Raw genomic sequence first — 24030 nt, 5'->3', positions numbered from 1 at the left:
TCTCAATTCTTAATAAAAAAAAACCAAGCAAATTGAATGTAGTATCTTTAAGAAAAGAAAGTGTTACAAATATCCCAACTTCTGAAGTTATTGGTCGTCAATAGAAAAATCAGTTTCCTAATTGAACAATAATCTTGATGACTTCCCTCTTGGCATGATTTTTCTGGGAACTCTCTGATCCAATTAAGCCTTATTTACCTTTCTCAGAAAATCACATATTTTACATTTTCAGGCAACTTTTAGTACTTAAGTAATTAAACTTTTAAAAAACTACTATTTTTTGAAATATTACATTAATAAAGATGAAATGGATCAAAATTGCACATGATTATTGTACTATGCAGTAATAAAGTGATGTTTCTGAGCATTATGAAGTATATGTGACTTAGCTTGCTTGCCCCTTGATTATATCCCCCTACCCACTAAAACTGCAAAACTAGGTTTTTGGGCTGGCGCCGTGGCTCAATAGGCTAATCCTCCACCTGCGGTGCCGGTACACCGGGTTCTAGTCCCGGTTGGGGCACCAGATTCTGTCCCGGTTGCCCCTCTTCCAGAGCAGTTCTCTGCTGTGGCCCGGGAGTGCAGTGAAGGATAGCCCAAGTGTTTGGGCCCTGCACCCCATGGGAGACCAGGAGAAGCACCTGGCTCCTGCCTTCGGATCAGTGTGACGCACCGGTTGCAGCATGCCGGCAGTGGCCATTGGAGGGTGAACCAACGGCAAAAGGAAGACCTTTCTCTCTGTCTCTCTCTCACTGTACACTCTGCCTGTCAAAAAAAAAAAAAAAAACTAGGTTTTTGGTATATTTTTAGTATGAATATCAATGCTCTTAAGAGTTACTAAAATAGGTAGATATGAACAACAACAATATAATAATATCATTTGTTGAGCACTCACTATTGGCCACACTACATCTAAGCAATTTAACTTAATCAACTAATTTTATTTCAACTAAATTCTCATACCCATTCCACAGATGAAAAAACTGAGGCACAGAGAGTTTATCTTGCCTGAGGTCACAAAGCCAGCAAGTAGCAGAGCTAGAATTTATATTTGATCATCTATGACCCATAGCCTATACTCTTAACCACTGTGGATGTTACACTACCCAGAAAATGAAATAATGGTGGAAATGTTGAGTTTCTGTCTATTTCAGAAACTCAAGAGGAAACCTAAGTTTGGGATTCAGGAGTACAAAGACCTTCAGCTTCAGAGAATGTGAAAAACTCTATGATCCTCAGAAGACACAGGTTATAGAAAGGCCTGGAGATGGATATTTGAAGACAAGGGCAGAATGGAAACTGAGTCATGAGTGAGATTGCTCTCAACTGGATGTGTGTGGTTACAGAAGGAGAAGAGTCAAAGATACCTCCAGGGTTTCTGGTTTGGGATGTTTGCAGATGGATACTGATGGTATTAACTAGACTGTGGAGAGAAGAGGAAAAGCATGGTGAGAGTTAGCTTAAAAGTTCTTCTTGGCTTGAAGTTATACTTGCAACAACATTTAGAGGGCTGTTGGGTACATGTAATCATCTAGATCACATGCTCTAGACAGTATTGGATTCTCAGTGTTGTAGGGTAAGGAGGACCAGGAATGAATATCACACATGTCTCACTAGCAACAGAGATATTTCAGAAAGGGGACGAGTGTGGCATTTGGGAATAGAGTGATAGAGACTAAGGGGTGACTTGGAAGACAGTGGCAGGATTTGCATAGTGCTGGGGGGCTTGGGGATGGGCAATATTTGGCAACTTACACAATAATGTTTTAGGCAAAAGGAGAACAGAATGCATAATCACACACTACATTGCTTCCTCTTAACCATTGTGTCATGCCCACATCTGACCTCCAGTACCTGCAGAGACAGGAATTAGAGAGTGGATCTTGCTGCTCTAAACTCCTATATATCTCAATTTCTAGTGGGTAACTAGATACTCTAGGTAGGGGTATTTTCATGTAACAATTTGGAACGCAGGTTGAATTTAGATAAAAAATGGAGCCCTGGAATTTAGCCCATAACAGTTCTATAAAACTTTTACCCATTGTAGTACCAGAGTAGGCCAAGATGGGAAGAGAAAAGAAGCATTCCCACCACTCCCAGCTAGGGAGGCATCATTCCAGTGTGGCTCCAGAACTCCCATCCCCACACAGCAATAGCAAAGATCCCTGTCTCTTTGGATGTCAATGAAGACTAACTGAGGAACTTTAACTTCTGTCTGCACTGGGAGTAATGGTGCAGCATTGCCCAGCTTATGCCAGAGGAAAATGAGAGGAACCAAGTTAAAAAAGGTTTAAATAAGACCCAGAGATTCATAAGGCTGAAAATGCACAAGTTTCAACTGAAAATCACTCATTATACCAAGAACTGGGAAGATTTCAAAATAAAAAGACAATCAAGAGATACCAACACCAAGATGAAAGCAATCTTAAAAGCATCCAATAAAAAAAGCAGGTATCATAAAACATATTTCAATCAGTAATTATGAACAGGTTTGAAACAAATGAAGAAAACATAGGGTTTCAAGCAAAGAAATAGAAAACAAAATACACAAGATATAAAGATGCAAGAACAATTTTTTTAAGGGGCTGGCACTATGGCTCAGTGGGTTAAGCCACTGCCTGCAACAATGGCACCCCATATGGGCGCCAGTTTCAGTCCCGGCTGGTACACATCTCATCCAGCTCCCTCCTCATGAGCCTGGGAAAGCAGCAGAAGATGGTCTGGGTGAATGGGCCCCTGCATGCATGTGGGAAGACCAGAATAGCATTCCTAGTGCGTGGCTTCAGCCTGGCCCAGCCCTGGCTGTTGCAGTCTTTGAGGAGTGAATCAACAGATGGAAGATATCTCTATATATCTCTATCTCTGTCTTTCCCTCTCTCTTTGTAACTCTGACTTTCAAATAAATAAATAAATAAATATTTTTAAAGAAAAAAATAAAATATTTAATTAATTGAAAGGCAGAACAATGCGGGTGGGAGGGGAGAGAGAGAGAGATTGATTTTCCATCCACATGTTCATTCTCCAAATGGCCACAACAGTCAGGTTTGGACCTGGCTGAAGCCAAGAGCCAGGAACTCCATTCTGGTCTCCCACATGGGTGATACTGACCCAAGCAGTTGAGTCATCTTCTGCTGCTTTCTCAGGCACACTAGAAGGAAACTGGATTGGAAGCAGGACAGCTGGGACTTGAATCATTACTCCAATATGGGATGCCAGTGTTGGAAGCAGTGACTTAACCTGCTATGCCACAACACTGGTTCCTCAAGTAGAAATTTTAACAGTGAATTATAAAATAACCCATATCCAAAGCTCAATAGATGGGTTCAACAGGAGAATTGAGGGGACAGAGGAAATATATTAATTAAAAATCCAATCTTAATAACAGAGAGAAAATAGAGTAGAATAAAAAATTAAGAGATCCTCAGGACCTGTGAGACTTAACATTCATGTCTTTAGAGTTCTAGAAAGAGGGGAGAAAGAAAGTGGGTCTGAAAAAGTATTCAAATTATTAATGGCCAAAAACTCTTCAAAATTTGGGAAGAGAAATAGACTAACAAGTTCAAGCAGGCTAGTGAACTCCAAACAGAATAAAGCCAAAAAAATGTGTGCCAAGACACATCATAATTAAACTACTGAAAACTAGACAGAAAGAAATCTTGAAAGCAGAGAACAGCAATACCTCACTTATAGAGGAAAACATTAGAATGAAAGTGTATTTGCTTTCAGAAACCAAAGAGAACAGAAGGAAATGGCACAGCGTTTTTCAAGTGCTGAACTAAAAGCATTATCAACCCAGAATCCTGTACTCAGTAAGCATATCATTCAGGAATGAAGAGTATATGAAGACATTGTCAAATGAAGAGAAACTAAGAATTTGTAACTTTATGATCATTAAATAAACTGAAAATAGATCATTGTAAAAATTAATAGTGGGAATGGAGAAGGAGGAAGAAGAAGGGTTGGAGCATGGGCAGGAGGGAGGGTAAGGTAAGATGTATCACTATGCTCCCAAATCTATATATACAAAATAAATGAAAGTTATATAACTTAAATAAAATTTTAAAAAGGAAAAAAAGAATTTATCATCAGCAGAAGACCCTAAAAATGTCTAAAGGAAATTCTCTACAGATAAACAACGAAAAGAATGAATCCTGGAATATAAGGAAAGAAGAAAGAACATGGTACAAAAATATGCATATACACAACAGGTTTCCTTTCTATTGAGTTCTCTAAATTATGTTTGAGAGCTGCAGCAAAAGTTACAACACTGCTCCCATGTGTTTCTAAATGCATATAGAACACTCAAATAATTTTATTATAAATGGAGGAGGGTAAAGCTATGAAGGGAGAGAATGTTTGTATATTTCACTCAGATTAACAAAATAATGGCGCCAGTAGACTATGATGAATTATGTATATATAATACACAGAGCAGTCATTTAAAAAAAAAAAAAGCTATCCAAACAGATATACTGCAAAGCACTGCAGATATGCAAAGAGAAAAGAGAAAAAAACCCACAAAAATAAGTAGAGATGCAATCCTTTTTTTTTTTTTTTTGACAGGCAGAGTGGATAGTGAGAGAGAGAGACAGAGAGAAAGGTCTTCCTTTTGCCGTTGGTTCACCCTCCAATGGCAGCCACGGCTGGCGCGCTGCGGCCGGCGCACCGTGCTGATCCGGAGGCAGGAGCCAGGTGCTTCTTCTGGTCTCCCATGGGGTGCAGGGCCCAAGTACTTGGGCCATCCTCCACTGCACTCCCTGGCCACAGCAGAGAGCTGGCCTGGAAGAGGGGCAACCGGGAAAGAATCCGGTGCCCTGACCAGGACTAGAACCTGGTGTGCCCGCGCCGCTAGGTGGAGGATTAGCCTATTGAGCTGCGGCGCTGGCGGAGATGCAATCCTATAAACAACAACAAAACCCATTCAAGTTGTCCAAAAGAAGCCAGGAAAATGAAAGCAGATGAATGAAGAATGGAGAGAATCAAAAGAAAGCAAAAATATAAAATGATAGACTGAAACCCTAGCATAAAAAGCACAAGTATATTGCAGAACTGATAAACATGATCAGCCAACAGGAAAAGTTTAATAATCCTAGAACATCTCATCCAATATCAGCAGACCATACATTATTCTCCTGCACCAATGGAACATACACCAAGATATACAATATCCTTTGCCATAAAACAAATGCCATGGACATCACACAGAATGGATATCATACAGAATGTGTCCTCTAACCACGATGGAATCAACTTAAGAGGTATTAACAGGAAGATAACAGGTAATTAAAAATACTTGGAAATCAAACTTCTAAATAATAAATGGATCAAAGTGTCATCTCAAGAGAAATCAAGAGATATACTGAGGTGAATAAAAATGAAATGCAGCATATTAAAATATGTGGGAAGCAGCTAAATCAATGCTGATAATTTATGGCACTCAATACTTATATTAGAAAAGAGGAAAAGTCTCAATTTAATAATCTAAGATCTCATCCAGAGAATCAAGTAAAACAAAGAAAACCTAAAGCTAGGAGAAGAATGGAAATAATAAAGAGAAATAATCAATATTGAAATGAAAACAATTGACAAAATTAATGAAACAAAGAGCTGGTTCTTTAAAAGCATCAGTAAAGGTGACAAACTTCTAGCAAGTCTGGTGAAGAAAAACAAAAACAAAGACTCACATTATCGATATTAGGAATGAGGTAGGCAATATTACCATAGATCTGCATATATCAAAACAATAATAAGGGACTGGGAAGAATGATTCTACATACATAAATATGACAACTTAAATGGAACAAGTGACAAACTTCAAATGGAACAGATTCTCAAAAACACAAATAATGACAACGCACTCAATGAGATACATAATTTGAATCACTCTGTAACTATGACAGATAATTGCATTAGCCATTTAAAAACTCCCAACAGGAATCTCTAGGTTCAAATGATTTTACTAAATAATACTACTGAATGTTTGAAGAATATTTAACATCAATTTTACAGTCTGTTCCAGAAAACAGAACAGGAGGAGCAGTACCCAATTCATTTTACAAATATAGTATTACCCTGACATGCCAACTAAAGACAATGCAAATAAAGAAAGCTACAGATCAGTACCCCTCATGAGTAAGGACATAAAATACTTAACAAAATATTGGTAAATAGAACTTAGTAATATGTGAAAGGAACTTTACACTATAATCAAGTAGAGTTTATTTCAAGGATGAAGGCTTATCCAATACCTGAAAATCAATAAGTAATCCATCATACTAAAAGGTTAAAGAAGAAAAATCATATAATTCTATTAATAGATGCAGAAAAAGCATTTGTCAAATTTCAATAACTATTTCATTTAAAAAACTCTCAGAAAAAATAGGAATAAAGGTTGAATTATTCAATTTGATTTAAAAAAATCTACAGAAATGTCATACATAATAGTGAAAGAACAAATACTTCACAAGGTCAGTAACAAGGCACAGTTGTCTGTTCTCAGTACTGCTATTCAACACGGTACTAGAAATTATAGTACAATAAGGTAAGAAAAGGGATAAAACACATACAGATGAGAAAGGAAGAGGTAAAACTGCCTACAACTCACAAATTAGGTCATTGATTCTAGGGTTGACATGATTGTTTAATGTCAAAAATTCCAAGAAAGGCCCAGTGTTGTGGAATAGAAGGTAAAACTGCTGCCTTCAGTGCCAACATCTCATATGGGTGCTGGTTTGTGTCCCAGTTGCTCCACTTCTGATCCAGCTCCCTGCCAATGGCCTGAGAAACGCAGTAGAAGGTGGCCCAAGTGTTTGGGCCTCTGCCATCTATGTGGGTGAAGCTCTTTGCTTTGTTATGGCCCAGCCCTGGCCATTGTGGCCATCTGGGGGGTGAACCAGAAGATTGAAGATCTCTCTCTATTTCTCTCCCTCACTCTCTGTAACTGTGGGTTTCAAATAAATAAATAATTTTTTTAAAAATTCCAGGGAAGTTTAGGATGGTTGCAGGATATGGTTCACATGGTTGTCTTTATGGAAAATTGCAAGGAAGTTTAGCAACATTTTCAAAATGATATAAATGTCAATTGTATTTTAAAAAAATAAAACCAAAAAAATTTAAAAGATAATCAATTGGATTTCTATATACCAGCAGTGAATATGTGGATAAGAGCATTTAAATATATAATACCATTTGCAATTGTTTAAAAAATGCAGAGAGGGCATTTTTTGATGCAGTGGTTAAGATACCACTCAGGATGCCTGCATCCCATATGGGAGTGTCTAGGTTCAAGTCCAGCTCTGCTCCTGATTCCAGCTTCTTGCTAATGCACACCTTGGGAGGCAGCAGGGATTGCTTGAGTACTCAGGTCCCTAACACCCATGTGGGAGACCTGAATTGAGATATGGGCTGCTGGCTTCAGCCTGGTCCAGCCTTGGCTGTTGCAGACATTTGTGCAAAGTTAACTGGATGGAAGATCTCTACCTGTCTCTGTTTCTGTGCTTTTCAAATAAAATAAAAAATAAATACATTTTTAAAAACTTTAATGAGACACTTAGCTGTAGATCTAACAAACAAGCACAATAGTTTCATGTATAAAGTATCTAAATAATTACCTGAAAGCCACATATATCACAGAGGACTGATAATTCAATCTGTAAAGAACTCTCAAAGATCAGCATCAAAAGCACACAGTCCAATTAGAATACAGGTGGGGCCGGCACTGTGGCGCAGCGGGTTAAAGCCCCAGCCCGCAGCGCTGACATCCCATATGGATGCCAGTTCAAGTCCCAGCTCTTCCCTTTCCAATCCAGCTCTCTGCTATGGCCTGGGATAGCAGTAGAAGATGGCCCAAGTCATTGGACCCCTGCACCCGCGTGGGAGACCTGGAAGAAGCTCCTGGCTCTGGGCTTTGGAATGGCACAGTTCCAGCTGTTGTGGCCATCTGGGGAGTGAACCAGTGGATGGAAGACCTCTCCCTCTGTCTCTACCTCTCTCTGTAACTCTGTCTTTCAAATAAATAAAATAAATCTTAAACAAAAAGAATATAGGCAAAGGTCAGTTGCTCAAAGACATTATATGATGGTACATAAGCACATGGGAATGCTCACAATCATTAGGCATGAGAAAAATGCAAGTTAAAACCATAATGCTATATCACTATATACCCATCAGAACACCTGAAATAAAACAAAACAAAACAAACTACTGACAACACCACAGGCTGGGGAGTAGCAGAAAAACTGGATCACTCATATACTGATGTTGGGAAAGGAACATGGTATAGCTGCTCCAGAAATACTCAAGAAGTTTCTTAAATAACTAAACTTGCAGCTACCATAGGTTTCAGCAATTGTGGTCCTGAACATTTAACCCAGAAAATTAAGACTTATGTTCATAGAAGTCTTGCATACTAGGAAGTCTTCAAAGAGTTTATGGAAAATGTGTTTTATGAAGAAACTATGAATGGACTTCAACAGTTTCTTGCACCAAAATAAACTTGCCTTTTAATTTCATTTTTCATGAACTTTTTGAAGTACTCTCTATTAAAAAAAAGATTGATTTGAAGGACAGATGTATAGAAAGAAAGGATAGAGTAAGAGCAATCAAGAGAGAGGTTTTTCATCTACTGGTTCACTCTTCAAATGGCCAGAACAGGCAGGACTGGGCCTGGCTGAAGCCAGGAGCTAGGAGCTTCATCTGTATCTCCTACATGAGTACAGGAGCCCAAGCACTTGGGCCATCCTCTGCTACTTTCCCAGGCGAATTAGCAGGTAGCTGGATCAGAAGTGGAGTATCCAGGACTCGAACTGGCACCCATACGGGGTGCCAGGACTGCCACAATGCCAGCCCCTTGAAGAACTCTCATATAGCAGGACATGGGATTGTTGGAACACATTGTAATTCTGTTTTTAATAATTTTGGAACCTTCATACTATTCTCCATTTTTTGCACTATTTTAAATTCCCACCAACAGTGCACAAGGCAATTTCTCCACATCTTCACCAACACTTGGTATTTTCTGATTTGTTTTGATAGTGGTCATTGTAATGAGTGTGAGGTGGTATCTCATTGTTAGTAATGTTGATCATATTTTCATATATTCATTGGCCATTTGTTTATCCTCTTTGGAGAAATGTTACTAAAATTCTTTGCCCATTTTTTAGTTGACTAATTTGTTTTATTGTTTTTGTTGTTGAAAGATAGTTCTTTATATATATATATATATATGTATATATGTATATATATATAATTTATTTGACAGGTAAAGTTATAGACAGAGAGAGAGACAGAGAGAAAGGTCTTCCTTCTGTTGGTTCACTCCCCAAATGGCTGCTACAGCTGGTGCTGCACCAATCCAAAGCCAGGAGCCAGGTGCTTCCTCCTGGTCTCCCATGTGGGTGCAGGGCCCAAGCACTTGGGTCATCCTCCACTGCCCTCCTGGGCCACAGCAGAGAGCTGGACTGGAAAAGGAGCAATGGGGAATAGAACCCAGTGCCCATATGGGATGCCAGCGCCGCAGGCGGAGGATTAACCAAGTGAGCCACGGCACCAGTCCCTCTTTATATACTTTGGATATTAACACCTTATCAGATATCAAATTTGCAAACATTTTATCATATTTCATATGTCACCTTTTCATTCTTTTGGTTGTATCCTTTAATGAACGTAAGTTTGATACAGTCTCATGTGTCTATTTTTGTTTTTATTGCCTGTGCTTTTAGTGTCATCTCTTTCTGTATTATTTCGTACAACTCTATATGATTCTACAATTATCTGAAAATAAAATGTATATAAGGGGTTGTGTGGTATTTGTTCTTTTGTATCTGGCTTATTTCACTCAGTGTAATGTCCTCAAGCACAGAGCCTGTAGTTAACAATATTGTATTGAATACTTAAACATTTCCTGAGAATAGACCTTATGTTAAATGTTCTTTCCATAAATAAATGAACAGGCAAGACTAAACTTCTGGAGGTGACAGGTTTAGGCCTGGATTGTTGCAAAGGTTTCATGGATTAGTATACTTATCTCCAAAATCATCAAGTTGTATACATTAGATATGCACAGAGAGCTTTTTGTATGGCAATCATACCTCAATAAGTGTATCCAAAAATATACACTTGAAAAGTAGAGGCCAGCGCCGTGGCTCACTTGGCTAATCCTCTGCCTGTGGCGCCAGCACCCTGGGTTCTACTCCTGGTTGGGGCGCCAGATTCTGTCCCGGTTGCTCCTCTTCCAGTCCAGCTCCCTGCTGTGGCCTGGGAGGGCAGTGGAGGATGGCCCAAGTGCTTGGGCCCTGCACCCACATGGGAGACCAGGAGGAAGCACCTGGCTCCTGGCTTCGGGTCGGTGCAGCGCGCCGGCCATGGTGGCCATTTTGGGGGGTGAACCAACGGAAAAGGAAGACCTTTCTCTCTGTCTCTCTCTCACTGTCTAACTCTGCCTGTTGAAAAAAAAAAGAAAGAAAAAGAAAAGCAGAAAGATAACACTATCAAAAGTCTAAGTCACGGTTATCCTAGTATCTTCATTTTATAGTTGTAGAAACTGGAGAGTCATAAAGGCATATTTAACAAAAGAAAAATAGACCCACAAAACATTTTTATTGGTAGTCTTACTAATCTCAAAGCATAACTAATTTCAAATTAGACATAACTTAGAAGGTATTTTTAAATTGGACTAAAATAAAATAGGCTACAAAAATAATCATGCTCATACGTTTATGATAACCTATTCTTAAACTTTTTAACTCTCACTATTTAAAATTATTACCTATTAAGTACCTTTAATATATGTAATACTTATAGCACTAAACTCTTAGGCTTTAAGCAATCATATAAAATTTAGCAAAGATTTGATTATTTTGGCAAAAATTAAGAAACCTCACCCAATAAAAATGTGCATAACTTTATAATTAGAAGGGTATCACACAATATTGTATTGCTCTAAATAGATGTGGCTCTTCAAACAAGAGTATCTCCACACACATTTTCAGTAGTATCTGAGGAACAGCTTCTCGGGGTGTTCCTGTTAGAATTTCGCTAGGGAAACCACAGCTTCTACAACCACAGTTATTGCAGAATTTAGTCTTGCACCTATTTCCTTAATTCGTTACCATGCCTAAAACAGATGCCTCAAGAGCATTTAATATCCTGGGGAGAAACAAATGCAAGCCAATACTGCCATGAAGCCCTGTTTTCTGAAGAAAACCATATAATTCCTGGAGTGTCGACTGCAATCCATAGGATTTTTTTTTTTTTTGGCCCAAGTGAATCTACAAAAAAGCCAAGTGCACTTCACACTGAGGGAGGAGTGCACATTGGAGCATGCAACCTAGAGAAAAGCATAAGGATCACACACCAGAGGTCAAGTGGCTTCTTCTGTTTGATGTAGAAAACAAAAAAAGAAAAAAAAACCAGAAAATATGCAAATTCCAACTTTTCAAATTAGCTTTTAGACTTTTATCTATCCTGGTTTCAATTAATCTTTATATTTAGAATGCTTAATGCACTATTTTTCTTTTTTGTTGTATTTTAAAGATAATTAAGTGCCACTACATATTTTACTTACCTAAAAGAGGAAGTAAAACTGGGTAGTTGTAAGGCATCACAAAGAGGTTTACACAAGTTAAAGTTGTACTGGCTTTTAAATAACCAAATGGAAACCCAAGTTCATTGTATTTTCCACTGCTAGTAACAAATACCTGAGAACACAAAGTAATGTACAGTTATGACAATAAGGATTTTTTAACTTTAAATATAAATTTCCAAAGTACAGCTTATGTACTTTGGAACCCTCCCATCTCCCACTCCCTCTCCCATTCCATTCGCATCAAGATTCATTTTCAATTATCTTTATATACTGAAGATCAATTTAGTATATACTAAGTAAAGATTTCAATAGTTTGCACCCACATAGAAAAACAAAGTGTAAAATACTGTTCGAGTACTAGTTATACCATTAATTTTCAGACAATAAGGATTTAACATAAAACTAAACTCACAGCAACATTTAACATCAACATTATTGGCACAGTTTAATTGCAACTTAGAAATAATCTATGGTTATTCCAGAATATGTCATATTAAATATTAAATACAAATGTTCAGATGGTATTTATTCTATAAATTATATTCAGAAATGAAATTGTGCTATGCAATTCAAGACCACAATGTCAACAATATCCAAACATATACCTGGTTAGCAAAATGGAAAATATGACTGAAATATCATTAAGTAAAATTATCTATTAAGACAAATTAACTTCTCAAAATAACAAATGGTGTCAAGAGTGTAGGTCTTTTAAAAGATTTATTTATTTAAAAGTCAGAATTACAGAGACAGGGAAAGAGAGAGAGAGGGAGAGAATGTTCCATCTACTGGTTACCAGATGGAGAGAGAGAGAGAGAGAGAGAGAGAGAGAGAGAATGTTCCATCTGCTGATTCACTTACCAGATGGCCACAACAGCCAGGGCTGGGCTAGGCCAAAATCAGGAGCCAGGAGTTTCATCCAGGTCTCCCACGTGGGGGGCAGGGCCCCAAGCATTTAGACCATCCTCTGCTGTCTTCCAAGGCCATTAGCTGGAAACTGGATTGGAAGTGGACCAGTCGGGACATGAATTGGCCCCCGCATGGGATGCCAGCATCACAGTCAGCAGATTTACCCATATACCAATGCCAGCCCAAGAATAGGCTTTCAGAAAATGTAACATTACAAAAAGAAAGCTGAGGGTTGGGCATTGTGGCACAGCACATTAAGCCACCAATTCGGATGTCTACTTTCCATGTTAAAGTGCCTATGTTGCAGTCCCAGCTCTGTTTCTGATCCAGCTTCCTGCTAATGTACACCCTGGAAGACAACAGGTGATGATGGCTCAAATACTTAGGCCCCTGCCATCACTGTGGGAGACCCAGATTAAGTTTTGTCTGATCCAGTCCAACAGTTATTGTGGGAATGTGGGAGTAAATCAGCAGATGAAAGATTCTCTCTCTCTTTCTCTCTGAGTGTATGTGTGTGTGTGTGTGTGCACGCTCACATGCATCACTGTGCTTTTCAAATAAATAAAAACAGGACCTATTTAAAGGATTATGTAAGCAGTCCTCATATGTATTAAGCCTTCCTCTATTCCCTATTGCTTCCTCATTCGGCTACTCATTTATTCACTTTCATTCACTATTTTCTGAGTAACCTATTATAAATCAGGTACTGTGCTAACTACTATGAAAGAGTAAGGAAATGTTTTGATTTAATCTGGAAGGCATTTTTTTTTTTCTCCTGTAAATGAGGCTGGTAGAGCAATCCTTCAATAAAGATGAAGACATTAACCTTTAGTCCATATGCTTACTCCTCATTGATATTCCTGATTTAACATAAATTGCCAGCTCCTGTACACTTGATATGCCATGCTGAAGTCTTCTGGCTACCAGGTTTTCTTCTCTATGCTCTATTTCAGATTCGGTGGTCCAAATCAGGACAACAGTACACACTTTAAAGACCTAGATCTTTACTTTCCCAAAACCCTTTGGCAGGATGATTCACCCAGCGAAAGCTGGGTGTTTAACAGAATCCTTTTACCTTGCTAGCTCTTGGAAGCAGCAATACCAACTACCAGTGCACTCAATTTTTGTTCCATTTAAAAATAAATCTTTCCTGGAGTGGTCATCAAAGAAGGATGTACTTTTCTCTTTAGGGAGGAGAGAACTTCTACTTTACTCATGGCCTTGTCTGAGTAAGGTTGGAATTTGTGGATTCAAAAAGCTTCCATAGTGTCGCTCCCCGTCTTCGTGGAGGAACGACACAGGACCCTGCGCTGTTCTTTCGTCTGCTCAGCCCTTCCCGGGTTTGCTGCTGGTTCTTCCCGGGTTGGCTACCGTCCCTTTCACCTCCGTGGAAGGGCGGTTCCCCCTGCCACCTTCCCCACTTCCGCGGGGGAGCGGCACACCGCCGGCCGGCTCTCTCGGGGGCTGCACAGGTGTTCCTCAGGTGTTCCTGGTGCATGTTGTCTCTCTCCTCCTTTATAGTCCTCTTCCACCAATCCCAACTCGGCTGCCCACACGCCGAGTACGCTGCTCTCCTCCAATCAGGAGCAGGATCAGCTCCTGGAGGTCATCACTCAAGTTGGCAAGAGGCAGCTGCGTAGAAGCTGTTTTCTCCTCTCCCAGCGCCATATTGTGGGAGAGCAGATGCATAGAATAAGTCTTAATTCCAGTAACTTAGTCCAGTCCGGGTTGCTCCCCACACCATAGCCTAGGCAGCTCATGTCAAGAGCCTCAGATGATCACTGACGACATACATAAGTGTTAATTGTTAAATCAACAAGAGGAGTCACTGTGCACTAACTCCCCATGTAGGATCTCTGTCCTTAAAGAGCTGGATTATGAGAGTCAATAGTAAAACTTGTCACAAAGATTTACTTAGTTTTAGTGTAGTAAGTGGAGGTTATTCTTATGTCTCATAGCTATAGTTATGTCTAAATGCTGACAAAAGACATATCATTCTTGGGTTCTTATTCAAAGTAAGTTAAGTTTCTAAAAATAAATAAATTAAACCTCAGAAAGGCTTACTTTTATTGAATTAAAAAGTATTTTTCCCTCATTGTAAAAATAACCCTTCTGGTGTTCTATTGCACAGTAGAATAACAATAGTTAACAACAATACATTGTATATTTCTAAATAGCCAGAAGAAAGACTTTTGAGTGTTCACACTACAAAGAAATCTTATATATATGATTTGATTCATTAAAACATGTGAATATATTGAAATATGAAATGCTATGAATTATGAAATATGAAATATGAAATTGTACCCCATAAATAAGTACAATTATTGTCAATAAAATAATCTAAAAAATAAATCTTTCCTATGTAATATATGAGTTTTAAAACATGAGTTATGTTAATCAAGATTCTAATATGGTTACAGACATTTAGTTAATAGGAAAGGATAAGTACCTGCCAGCAGGTATGGGGAGATTTTCGTTCCAAGATGTACTGAGTTAAGGGTGAAGGTTCAAGTTCATATTTGTCAAAGGGTAGTTTATCTATTACCATTGGCTCACAATCTACACAGGAGAACCTCACAACAGGATGAGATGTTCGTGGAGGCTAAAAGAAAGGAGAGGAAGATATTTGTTCATCTATCAGACAAGTTACATTTTTGACAATTCTGCAATCCCCTATATATTTTCTTATATCATTAATGAGATACAAACTAACATTTTGAGAGAGCCACTAGACCTTCAGGAATCACCAATAATTTCTATGGGGAGAGGTGACCCAGATTCTTTTTTGTTTTTTAAAGATTTATTTATTTATTTGAAAGGCAGAATTACAAGGTGTGGGGGGGGGCGGGGGGAGACAGAGAGAGAGAGAGAGAGAGAGATCTTCCATCTGCTTGTTTCACTCCCTAAATGGTCACAGAAGCCGGGACAGGAACAGGCTGAAGCCAGGAGCCAGGGGGCTTCATCTGGGTCTCCCATTTGAGTGGCAGGGACCAAGAACTTGGACCACCTTCTGATGCATTCCCAGGTGCATTAGCAGGGAGTTGGATTGGAAGTGGAAAAGCCAGGTTTTGAACTGTCGTCCGTATGGGATACCAGCATCGCAGGTAGTGGCTTAACCAGCTGCACTACAATCCCAGTCCCTAGGGACGCAGATTCTTGATCTCTACCACACACTTATCATCGGGAAGATGAAAGCTAAATTAGAGTACGCATAACTAGTAACAACAAAAACTGCTTTAAATATATTTAAGAAGCCATTATGGCCTGTAGGATGAACCTTGAATTTCAAATTCACTTTTGCAACTTCCAAGAACCCTTCATTCCATTATAGCATGAGGTCACAGATAGTCCAGATATTGTTGGGAGGAAGAGGTCCATGAGGTATTCACAGCTTTGAACCACTAACAAGCAAGGCAAAAAATAATAAAGAGAAAAAACAAGACAGAGACCAATAATAAGCTAGCTACAAGGGGATTTTTATAGCACTGTTTCTACCCACATGCTTGCCTTGACTAGCTGGAGCTGGGGATACTTTTGGTGGGGTTGAAAAGGCCTGTATGCCTGAGGTACAAGAGCATATTAATGGAGAGGTCATTTTATTAATAGATATAGTTTGTATGATTAGAAAACCCTAGAAAGAGAAAGTGGGACAACAAGGGCAAGATAGGACAAGGGTAAGGAATGGGGCAGGCTATTCTTTCTGAGATATTTCTAAGAGTAATACAAATATGATAAAATGTCTCTCTCTGTATAAATGAGAAAAAACACTCATTTGTCTTTATTATTTACAAACCTGTAAGATACTCAGGAGTTGGGTAAAACAACCTTCAAATGAGAGTTCAAAGATGGAGGAATGGTAACATGAGTTATATGTGAATTACTTGGAATTTCTTTATCCTCATTTTTCCTGATTTTAGTCTAAATGAAACTTGTGAAATATTATGGGCCTCTAGATTTGAACATGTGAAAAAGCAACAAAGACATGAATGAAGTCCCATCAACCGCAATAATGAAGTAAATTCACCACTAAAACATTTACTCGGGGGTTTGATGGGGCTGAAATTTGACAGGTGTGCCACCTTGGAGCGCCAAAGGGAGGAGGGGGTCATTTACCTTCACTCATAGCAGGGGCTGGCAAAACCCTTCAGTCTTATATTCAGGCTTTTATGGCCACTTTGGAAAAAAAATGCAGTAGCCCAAAAACAGTAATCCAGGAGAAAAATGCTGTTCAATGTCAGAAATTTCAAAATCTTAGAATACAGATTATCTCGACCAGGAAGGCATTAAACTAGAGAAGCAGTGACCTGGTTGTGCACTCCAACCCCAGCCCAGACCACACAAGGCTTTCTTACATGGGGAGGAGCAGAAATGAAAATGGGTTTTACCCTTATTACTAGACACTGCCCCTGCTCCCCCCCGCCCAAAAAAAAAGCCAATTCATCTGGTACTAAGAGCAACAATAATATCAAGCTATCTTCTACCAAGTGAAGTGACCAAAAAGGCAATTTCTTGCTTACAGATACTTTTTAAAATATTGTTTAAGTACCCATGATTGAAAGGTACCTTGATATAGAACAGAAGCCCATTGAATAAAAAAAATGAAAAGTAGGTCCACGAAGTTCCATAAGGTATCTAATGACACCTCAGAAAAAAATAAGATTTTCAGTATGTGTTGAATTTGTTTATAAAACCTATACAAGATGCAAACTTGGTTTGAGTTTCCTGAGACTGGGCATGAAAATCAATGATGGTGTTTTTTTAGACAAAGTGTTTATCATGTAAATCAAGTCAGCCACTCTGAAATTAAAACCAAGTCAAAGATTACAATAGCATAAAAATAACATTGTTTTAACACCAAATAGGGCAGTTCAAATGACAAAGACAAATTAAACAGGGAATGAAATGCACCAGAAAATAAAGGCAGTCTTCTCTTGCTTTTAAACATGAGCTAGACTCCCAGCAAGAGCCAGGAGGTAAAGGAGAGATCTAATTGCCTGTGGCATGGCTGAAAGCCTCAAAGATATTTTTTAAAGTTCTTATCTATTTTCTTTGAAAGGCTGAGAGACAGAGACAAAGACAAGAAAGACAGAGATCTTTCATTGACAGGTTCTCTTGCCAAATGTCCACACCAGTTGGTCTGGGCGTGGTCAAGGCCAAGGCCAAGAACCGGGACTCCAAGTATTTGAATAATCACCTGCTGCCTCCCAGGGTGTGCATTAGCAGGAGGCTGAAATCAGGAGGGGAGCAGGGACTCAAATCAAGGCACTCAGATATGAAATGCAGGCATTCCAAATGACATCTTAACTGCTATGCCAAATGCCCGCCCATATTTTAAAAGGTTCACTGTAATTAGGTAACTGCAAACCCAGAATGATGTTTACCATTTTGTTTTATGACACTTACTAGTGAAGGTAAATTCTGATCTGGCCAAAAGGATTCTGGAATTGGCCAGTGTCCAACAGGAACACCAGTTTTAGAATTAGGCCGTACGTAAATGAGTTTATGACAACTATGCCATGGTTGAGAACCAAATGAATTGCTTGGCCTAGATGAATCCATAAGTCCATCTAAAAGTTAAACAAAAGACATACTAAGTCACAATTTTTTTATAGCTGCTGATCTTGTTGTACAAAATTTCCAACTGAAAACAGAATACCAAGTGATGCAAAAATATTTCATGGAAAACAGAAGAAAAAAATTCTACTAACATTTCTAAATATTCTAGCAACTCTTTCCATCTAGTCCATCCTCTCTAATCCAACACCTCTCACTATCCTTAACCTACTATAAGAATATATAGCTTTGCAGAAAACTATTGTAAAACTGCTTCTAAATTTTATGAGACTTCAACACATAAATTAAACACATCAAGATACTACAATTTTTTAAGAATTTAACTACCAAATTATGTAAATGAAATAATTTACTACCTGGTATAGTTTTTACATTTTTGGAATCTGACAAAATAAATCAGAAGTTTCATTTATGTATGAGCATCCTTCAAAAAATTCTTGGAAAATAAACAGTAAGTTTATTTTTGTACAAAAGTGTTAAATCTATGCATAGTTTTTTCATAATGCATGTTTCCATGAATTTCTTGAAAACCCTGTGCATGCATAGATTTCAAAAATTTTTGTGCCAAAATGAACTTATTTTTTTAAATTCCACCTTCCATGTACTTTTTTGAAATATCTTGTGTCCTTTCTATTCCCAATTAGATGAAAAAAAGTTTTTTTGTTAACTGAACACGTAGACCCAAGAACACAGAGGCAAAATAATACCTATTCAAATGGTCTTAAAGATAGAAAGATCTGATGAAAGAATATGTATATATACACTGGGGAGCTGGGGATCAGGGAACAAAAAGCCATGCATAATAGAGCATAATGCTGAATAATGTATACTAAATGCAATTTAATTATTTAAACTAGCATATTTCATTTGTCCCCAACTTCAAAATAAGCAGTATAAGAAGGAGTTACAGAACTTTTTATGTGATGATTCATAAGTATAAATATATAAAAGATATGTTTCAATGACTGGAGTCTCATATTTCTTAAATGACCAGCCATTTGATTTACTTATTTAAGCACTACTTTAAGCAGGTAATTATTTTAGACCAGGATATTTATTGGGATTCAATGATATCTAGGAAAAACACATAATAGCTTTGGAGGACTCCCTTGATGTGGAGCTCACAAATCTGAAGACAGGCATTTTTCTGAGGAAAAGGTTCTTTGCTTTCATTAGAATCTGAGGACAAAGGAGAGCTAGAGCTAGAAAGAAAATCTGAGCTATTTACATGAAACAAAATTCCTCTAGGATTTCAATAAAAAAGTTCTCAGTTCATGGCAAGGTAGGAAGCACAGAATTCTTGAGTGAGCAATCAATTGTTAGGAATATAACATGTCCTGCCTATATGATTGACTTTAAATAAGCTTATGAGGAGGCTCCAGTGTCCTATAGGAGAGGAGTTGCTTAACTTAGGAATCTGAGAAATTCCTAAAATCATACATAAAATTGTGTTTGTGTGCATTCGTGTATGTGAGTGTATGTGTGTGTCCACTTTGTCAATTTTCCATGGAAAGGAGTCTATATTTTTCCAACAGATTCTCAAAGAGATATGAGAAGCAAAGAGCAAAAAAAGTAAAAAGGTCACAGACCACAGGATCCATTGCCTCAAAAATGTGTAGCTTTCTGTCTTGTATACTTGGCCTCTTATGGCCTTGACCAAAGCAATTAAAATGTATGAATCAAATCAGACAAGTATCATGGTAATAAGACTCTATGTATACACATGTACTCATACACACAGGGCTTCAAAAAAGTTCACGGACAATGTATATTATGAAATAATTAAGAATGGATTTCTAAATTTTTTCATGAAAATAAATATTTTATTTTTTAAAGATTTATTTATTTGACAGACAGAAAGGAAGAAGGTGTTCCACCCACTGGTTCACCTCCGCAAATGGCCACAAGAGCTGGGGTGGGCCAGGCTGAAGCCAGGAGCTAGGAATTCCATTGAAGACCTAAATTCCGCTGGAGACCTAAATACTTGGGCCATCTTTTGCTGCCTTCCCAGGCACATTAGCTGGAAGCTAGATCGGAATCAGAGCAGCCAGTACTTGAACTGGCATGTTGGCACTGGAAACTGCAGCTTAACACAATGTGCCACGACACTGGCACCTACACTTAGATTTCAATTCCATATTTCCAAGAATTTCTTGAAGTGCCCTGTATTTTTAAATGTGGAACTTTCTGTAAAATCTCATTTGAAGAAAAAGGTTTCTGCAGTTGAAAACTGACCCAGAAAATACTAGTATAGGATCTCGTAAGTATTAGCAATTCCTGGGTAAACATTCACAATCTCTTACTGAGGGATGGTAACTAACACTGACCACTGACCATAAAGATATATGGCACTCACAAGATCAAAACTACTTCAGTGGCTCATCATCCTTAACCTCCAGAAATTTTATGAATAGAGAGGTGAATGAGTAAGTATCATTCAGACTGGGACCAAGGAATTATAAATTGGGACACAGGAACGAGGAATTTTCTTGGGAACATTCAACATGAGATTAAAATTATTATAAATTGACTTCCTGATCATATCCATAGGCAATGAATGTATGGTAGTAGTCTGGATGTGTATTTGTAACTACTTACTGCCTTCAGATAGTGAACACTATGCCTACTGTAATTTGTTGAATGTGTTCTAAATCTCAGATCACTCTTCTATATAACACTTTGGGGTTAAAAAAGTAATCTACCATACCTTCTCCAAGAGGAAGTGGATCTGGTCCTGTTTTTTCAAAATTAATAACTACACCACTCTGAACTTTTTGAACTAAAGATTCTAAACACTGGTTCAACATTCTTTGTGTTCTAACACAGTAGGAGCGACCTACAGCAAGAAAAAACAACAGCACAAAAAAGAAAAAATATCATAAGTTTGATAAAAATAAAATGTTGTTATACACATTATTATAAAAATAAAATGTAAACATTAGAAATCCTAAAATATCATTTGAAATCATCATAACCTCATTGGCATGAGTTTAAGCATTAGAGTTAAAAGATTTTTAAAGGAAACAAGACTGGATATGCCATTTAATGAGAACTATACTCTGCTGTTCTGAATTCTTACAGGAATATTAAACATTGTCAATACCTCCCGTGACTTCACACATCTGTGTGATGGCCGATTCATCAGTTGGTACACTCCCTAGTTGCTCTGGTTCGGTAGAAGCCACTCCAGGCAAACGCAACACCAGGGCAAATAACCTTTGATCCCAACGAAAAGGTTCTTTGGTTAGTTCACTTCCAGGCAGAGGAGAATTCAAGGGAAGATGCAGCTGATAATGCAAAATTGGAAAAAGTTCATCAGAACAACACATACAAAAAGAAAGGAAGCATTAAAGAGTTCATTTTCATTCATGTAACTCAATAAAATTAAGCAATATTACAAAGATTATCAAGATGTTTGACCAAAGTCATTTTTAAAAAATATTTAGTTGAGGGGCTGGCACTGTGGCACAGTAGACTAAGCCTCAGCCTGCGATGCTGGCATTGCATATGGGCACTGGTTGGAGTCCTGGTTGCTCCTTTTCCAATCCAGCTCCCTGCTTATGGCCTGGAAAAGCATTAGAAGATGACACAAGTGCTTGGGTTCCTGATCCTGTATGGGAGAGACCTGGAGGAAGCTTCTGGCTCCTGGCTTCAGATCGGCCCAGCTCTGGCCACTGTGGTCATTTGGGAAATGAACCATTAGATGGAAGACACTCTCTCTCTCTCTCTCTCTCTCTCTCTCTCTCTTTCACACACACATGCACACGCACTTTCTCCCTCTCAAATAAATAAAAATCTTTTAAAAAATCTAGTTTAAAGGCAGAGTGACAGAGAAAGATACACAGAGAGATATCTTCCGTCTGCTGTTTCACTCCCCAAAATGCCTGTAACAGCAAGGGTAGGGACAAGCCAAAGCCAGGAACCCAGAGCTCCATCTGGATCTCCCACTTGGGTGACAGGGACCCAACTATTTGAGCTATCACCTGCTGCCTCCCAGGGTGCATATGAGTAGAATGCTAGATTAGAAGGGCAGGATCTGGGGCTCAAACCAGGCACTCAGATACGGGACACAAGCATCCCAAGTGGTGGTTTAACCACTATGCCACAATGCCTGCCCCTTATTCTTTTCAAAATGTTTTATCTATCTATTTATTTATTTCATCTATTTGAAACTCAGAGAGAGAGAGACCACTCCCATCTGCTGATTCACTCCCTAAGTGTCCACAATGGCTAGGGCTGAGCCTGGCTGAAGTTGGGAGCCAGGATCTCCCATGGGTGGTATGGGTCCAAGTCTTTGAGTCATCACTGTGACCTCCAAGGGGAAAACCTGGGACTTAAACCAAGACACTTCAATATGGGATGCGAGCTTCTCAAGAGAGGGAGTGGTAAAGAGGCAGAGAAAGAGAGAGAGAAACAGAAAGATCTTCTATCTGCTGGTTCAATCCCCAAACGGCTGCCACAGCCATGCCTGTGCCAGGCCAAAGCCAGGAGCCAGGAACTCCTTTTGGTTTTCCCACATGGGTGACAGGGGTCCAAGCACCTGGGCCATCTTCTGCTTCCTTCCTAGGTACGTTGACAGGGAGCTGGATCAGAAGTGGAGCAGCAAGTACTGGAACCTGCACTCCCAAAAAGTATGCTGGTGTCACAGGCAGTAGCATAACACACTGGGCTACAATGCCATCCCCCAACCTATTTTCCAGTGAAAAGACATACCTATCACAGAAATGGCTGTATGATTTGTGCCATTTAAATAAAATATGAAACATTAAATCTCACCTCTTCTTGAACACCAGCTGTGCTTGTTAACTTCTTTCCATCAGTGATGGTAATTAAAATAGACGGGTCTAAAAAAAATGGATTTCTCCCCTAAAATACATTTAGAAAGCATTAAATCAATGTAAAATAATAAAAATGTATGTAAACTTTTACATTTGCCTTGCCAATTATCTCTCAAATATTTGATAAAACTTGCCTGGGTAAATAAGAAGAAAAAGATTAGGGGCTAAAATTAAGAGAATCAAAATAACAATCTCTAAAAAGGTAAGATTTGTGTAAACTAATATTTTTATACTTCAGGAATTCTTCACACTATAATATTTAAATACCTGTCTCCCTCTGCTTTCCAAGTAACCAAAAATAATAATATTGAAGAAATTGTAACAGTGGAATTATCCACATTCATGAATATATTCACTTGAGTAAAAATCTTGGCACATACAAGGGACACAAATGACTTATACTCTGCACCTGTACACACTCATGCTGATCATTGTAAGAAGAATTTTTAGAACAGGAAAGAACAATGGTATCAATAGCAAATGCTATTCTGTCTTCATCTTATTTTAGAGCTTTTTCATCAGATTGAGAATGATGGAGGGATCAGCAAAACTCGAACTTTATCTCCAATTTTCTTGTTCCAGTATTTCTCAACAATTTATTCATCCAGTTCTCAGCTGTTTGATGATTTGATTTTAGGCAATCTTAATTATTTAGATAACCAAGCTACATCCAAGAACCAATAACCAGGGATATTTTTAAAAAATAGGTGTTTAAAAGGTATATGTACCTCTTTTGGAAGTCATGAAAAGCACCAGAAAACTTGGTAAACACAACCAACTTAAAATTCTTACCCCAAGTCACCAAAATAAATTAGCTGTACTCACTCAAATTTTTTTTACCTGTCCATAATTGTCTATTCCAGATATTAATCTATTGAGATTTAACAAATCAAATGAGGATCTTAGAGCCTGACCAAGAGTAGTCAGTCCAGAAGCCTGAAGATTTTTTAGTTCGCTCATGAATGTTGCATGATTTTCCTTCCAACCAGCCTGAAAACCAAACATTTACAAAGAAATTCCTAATTATACAATGAACAGTATATAACTGCAAACAGCTACTAACAGTAAGCATCAAACTTCCAACAATATATTTGCTCCTTATCCTAATTCAATTTTATATCT

The 24030-nt window shown here is 38.3% G+C and overlaps 1 protein-coding gene across 8 annotated transcripts in view; it reads right to left on the bottom strand.

The window, feature by feature from the left end:
* INTS6L (integrator complex subunit 6 like) overlaps positions 1-24030 on the bottom strand; it is a 69602-nt gene that overhangs the window by 17233 nt on the left and 28339 nt on the right. For 7 of the 8 annotated variants that reach the window (XM_070066926.1, XM_051827574.2, XM_051827572.2 and 4 more), the window contains 7 exons: positions 23749-23898; positions 22847-22936; positions 21174-21357; positions 20778-20906; positions 17900-18063; positions 14946-15098; positions 11564-11696 (listed from right to left, as the gene is read on the bottom strand). In XM_070066926.1, the coding sequence (XP_069923027.1) occupies positions 11564-11696; positions 14946-15098; positions 17900-18063; positions 20778-20906; positions 21174-21357; positions 22847-22936; positions 23749-23898 (1003 nt within the window). The remainder of the gene's footprint in view (positions 1-11563; positions 11697-14945; positions 15099-17899; positions 18064-20777; positions 20907-21173; positions 21358-22846; positions 22937-23748; positions 23899-24030) is intronic. The other variant, XM_051827577.2, reaches the window with a different exon arrangement.

This window comes from Oryctolagus cuniculus, chromosome X (assembly GCF_964237555.1).
Source record: "Oryctolagus cuniculus chromosome X, mOryCun1.1, whole genome shotgun sequence".
Taxonomy (NCBI): domain Eukaryota; kingdom Metazoa; phylum Chordata; class Mammalia; order Lagomorpha; family Leporidae; genus Oryctolagus; species Oryctolagus cuniculus.
This window is presented reverse-complemented; position numbering and strand designations above follow the sequence as displayed.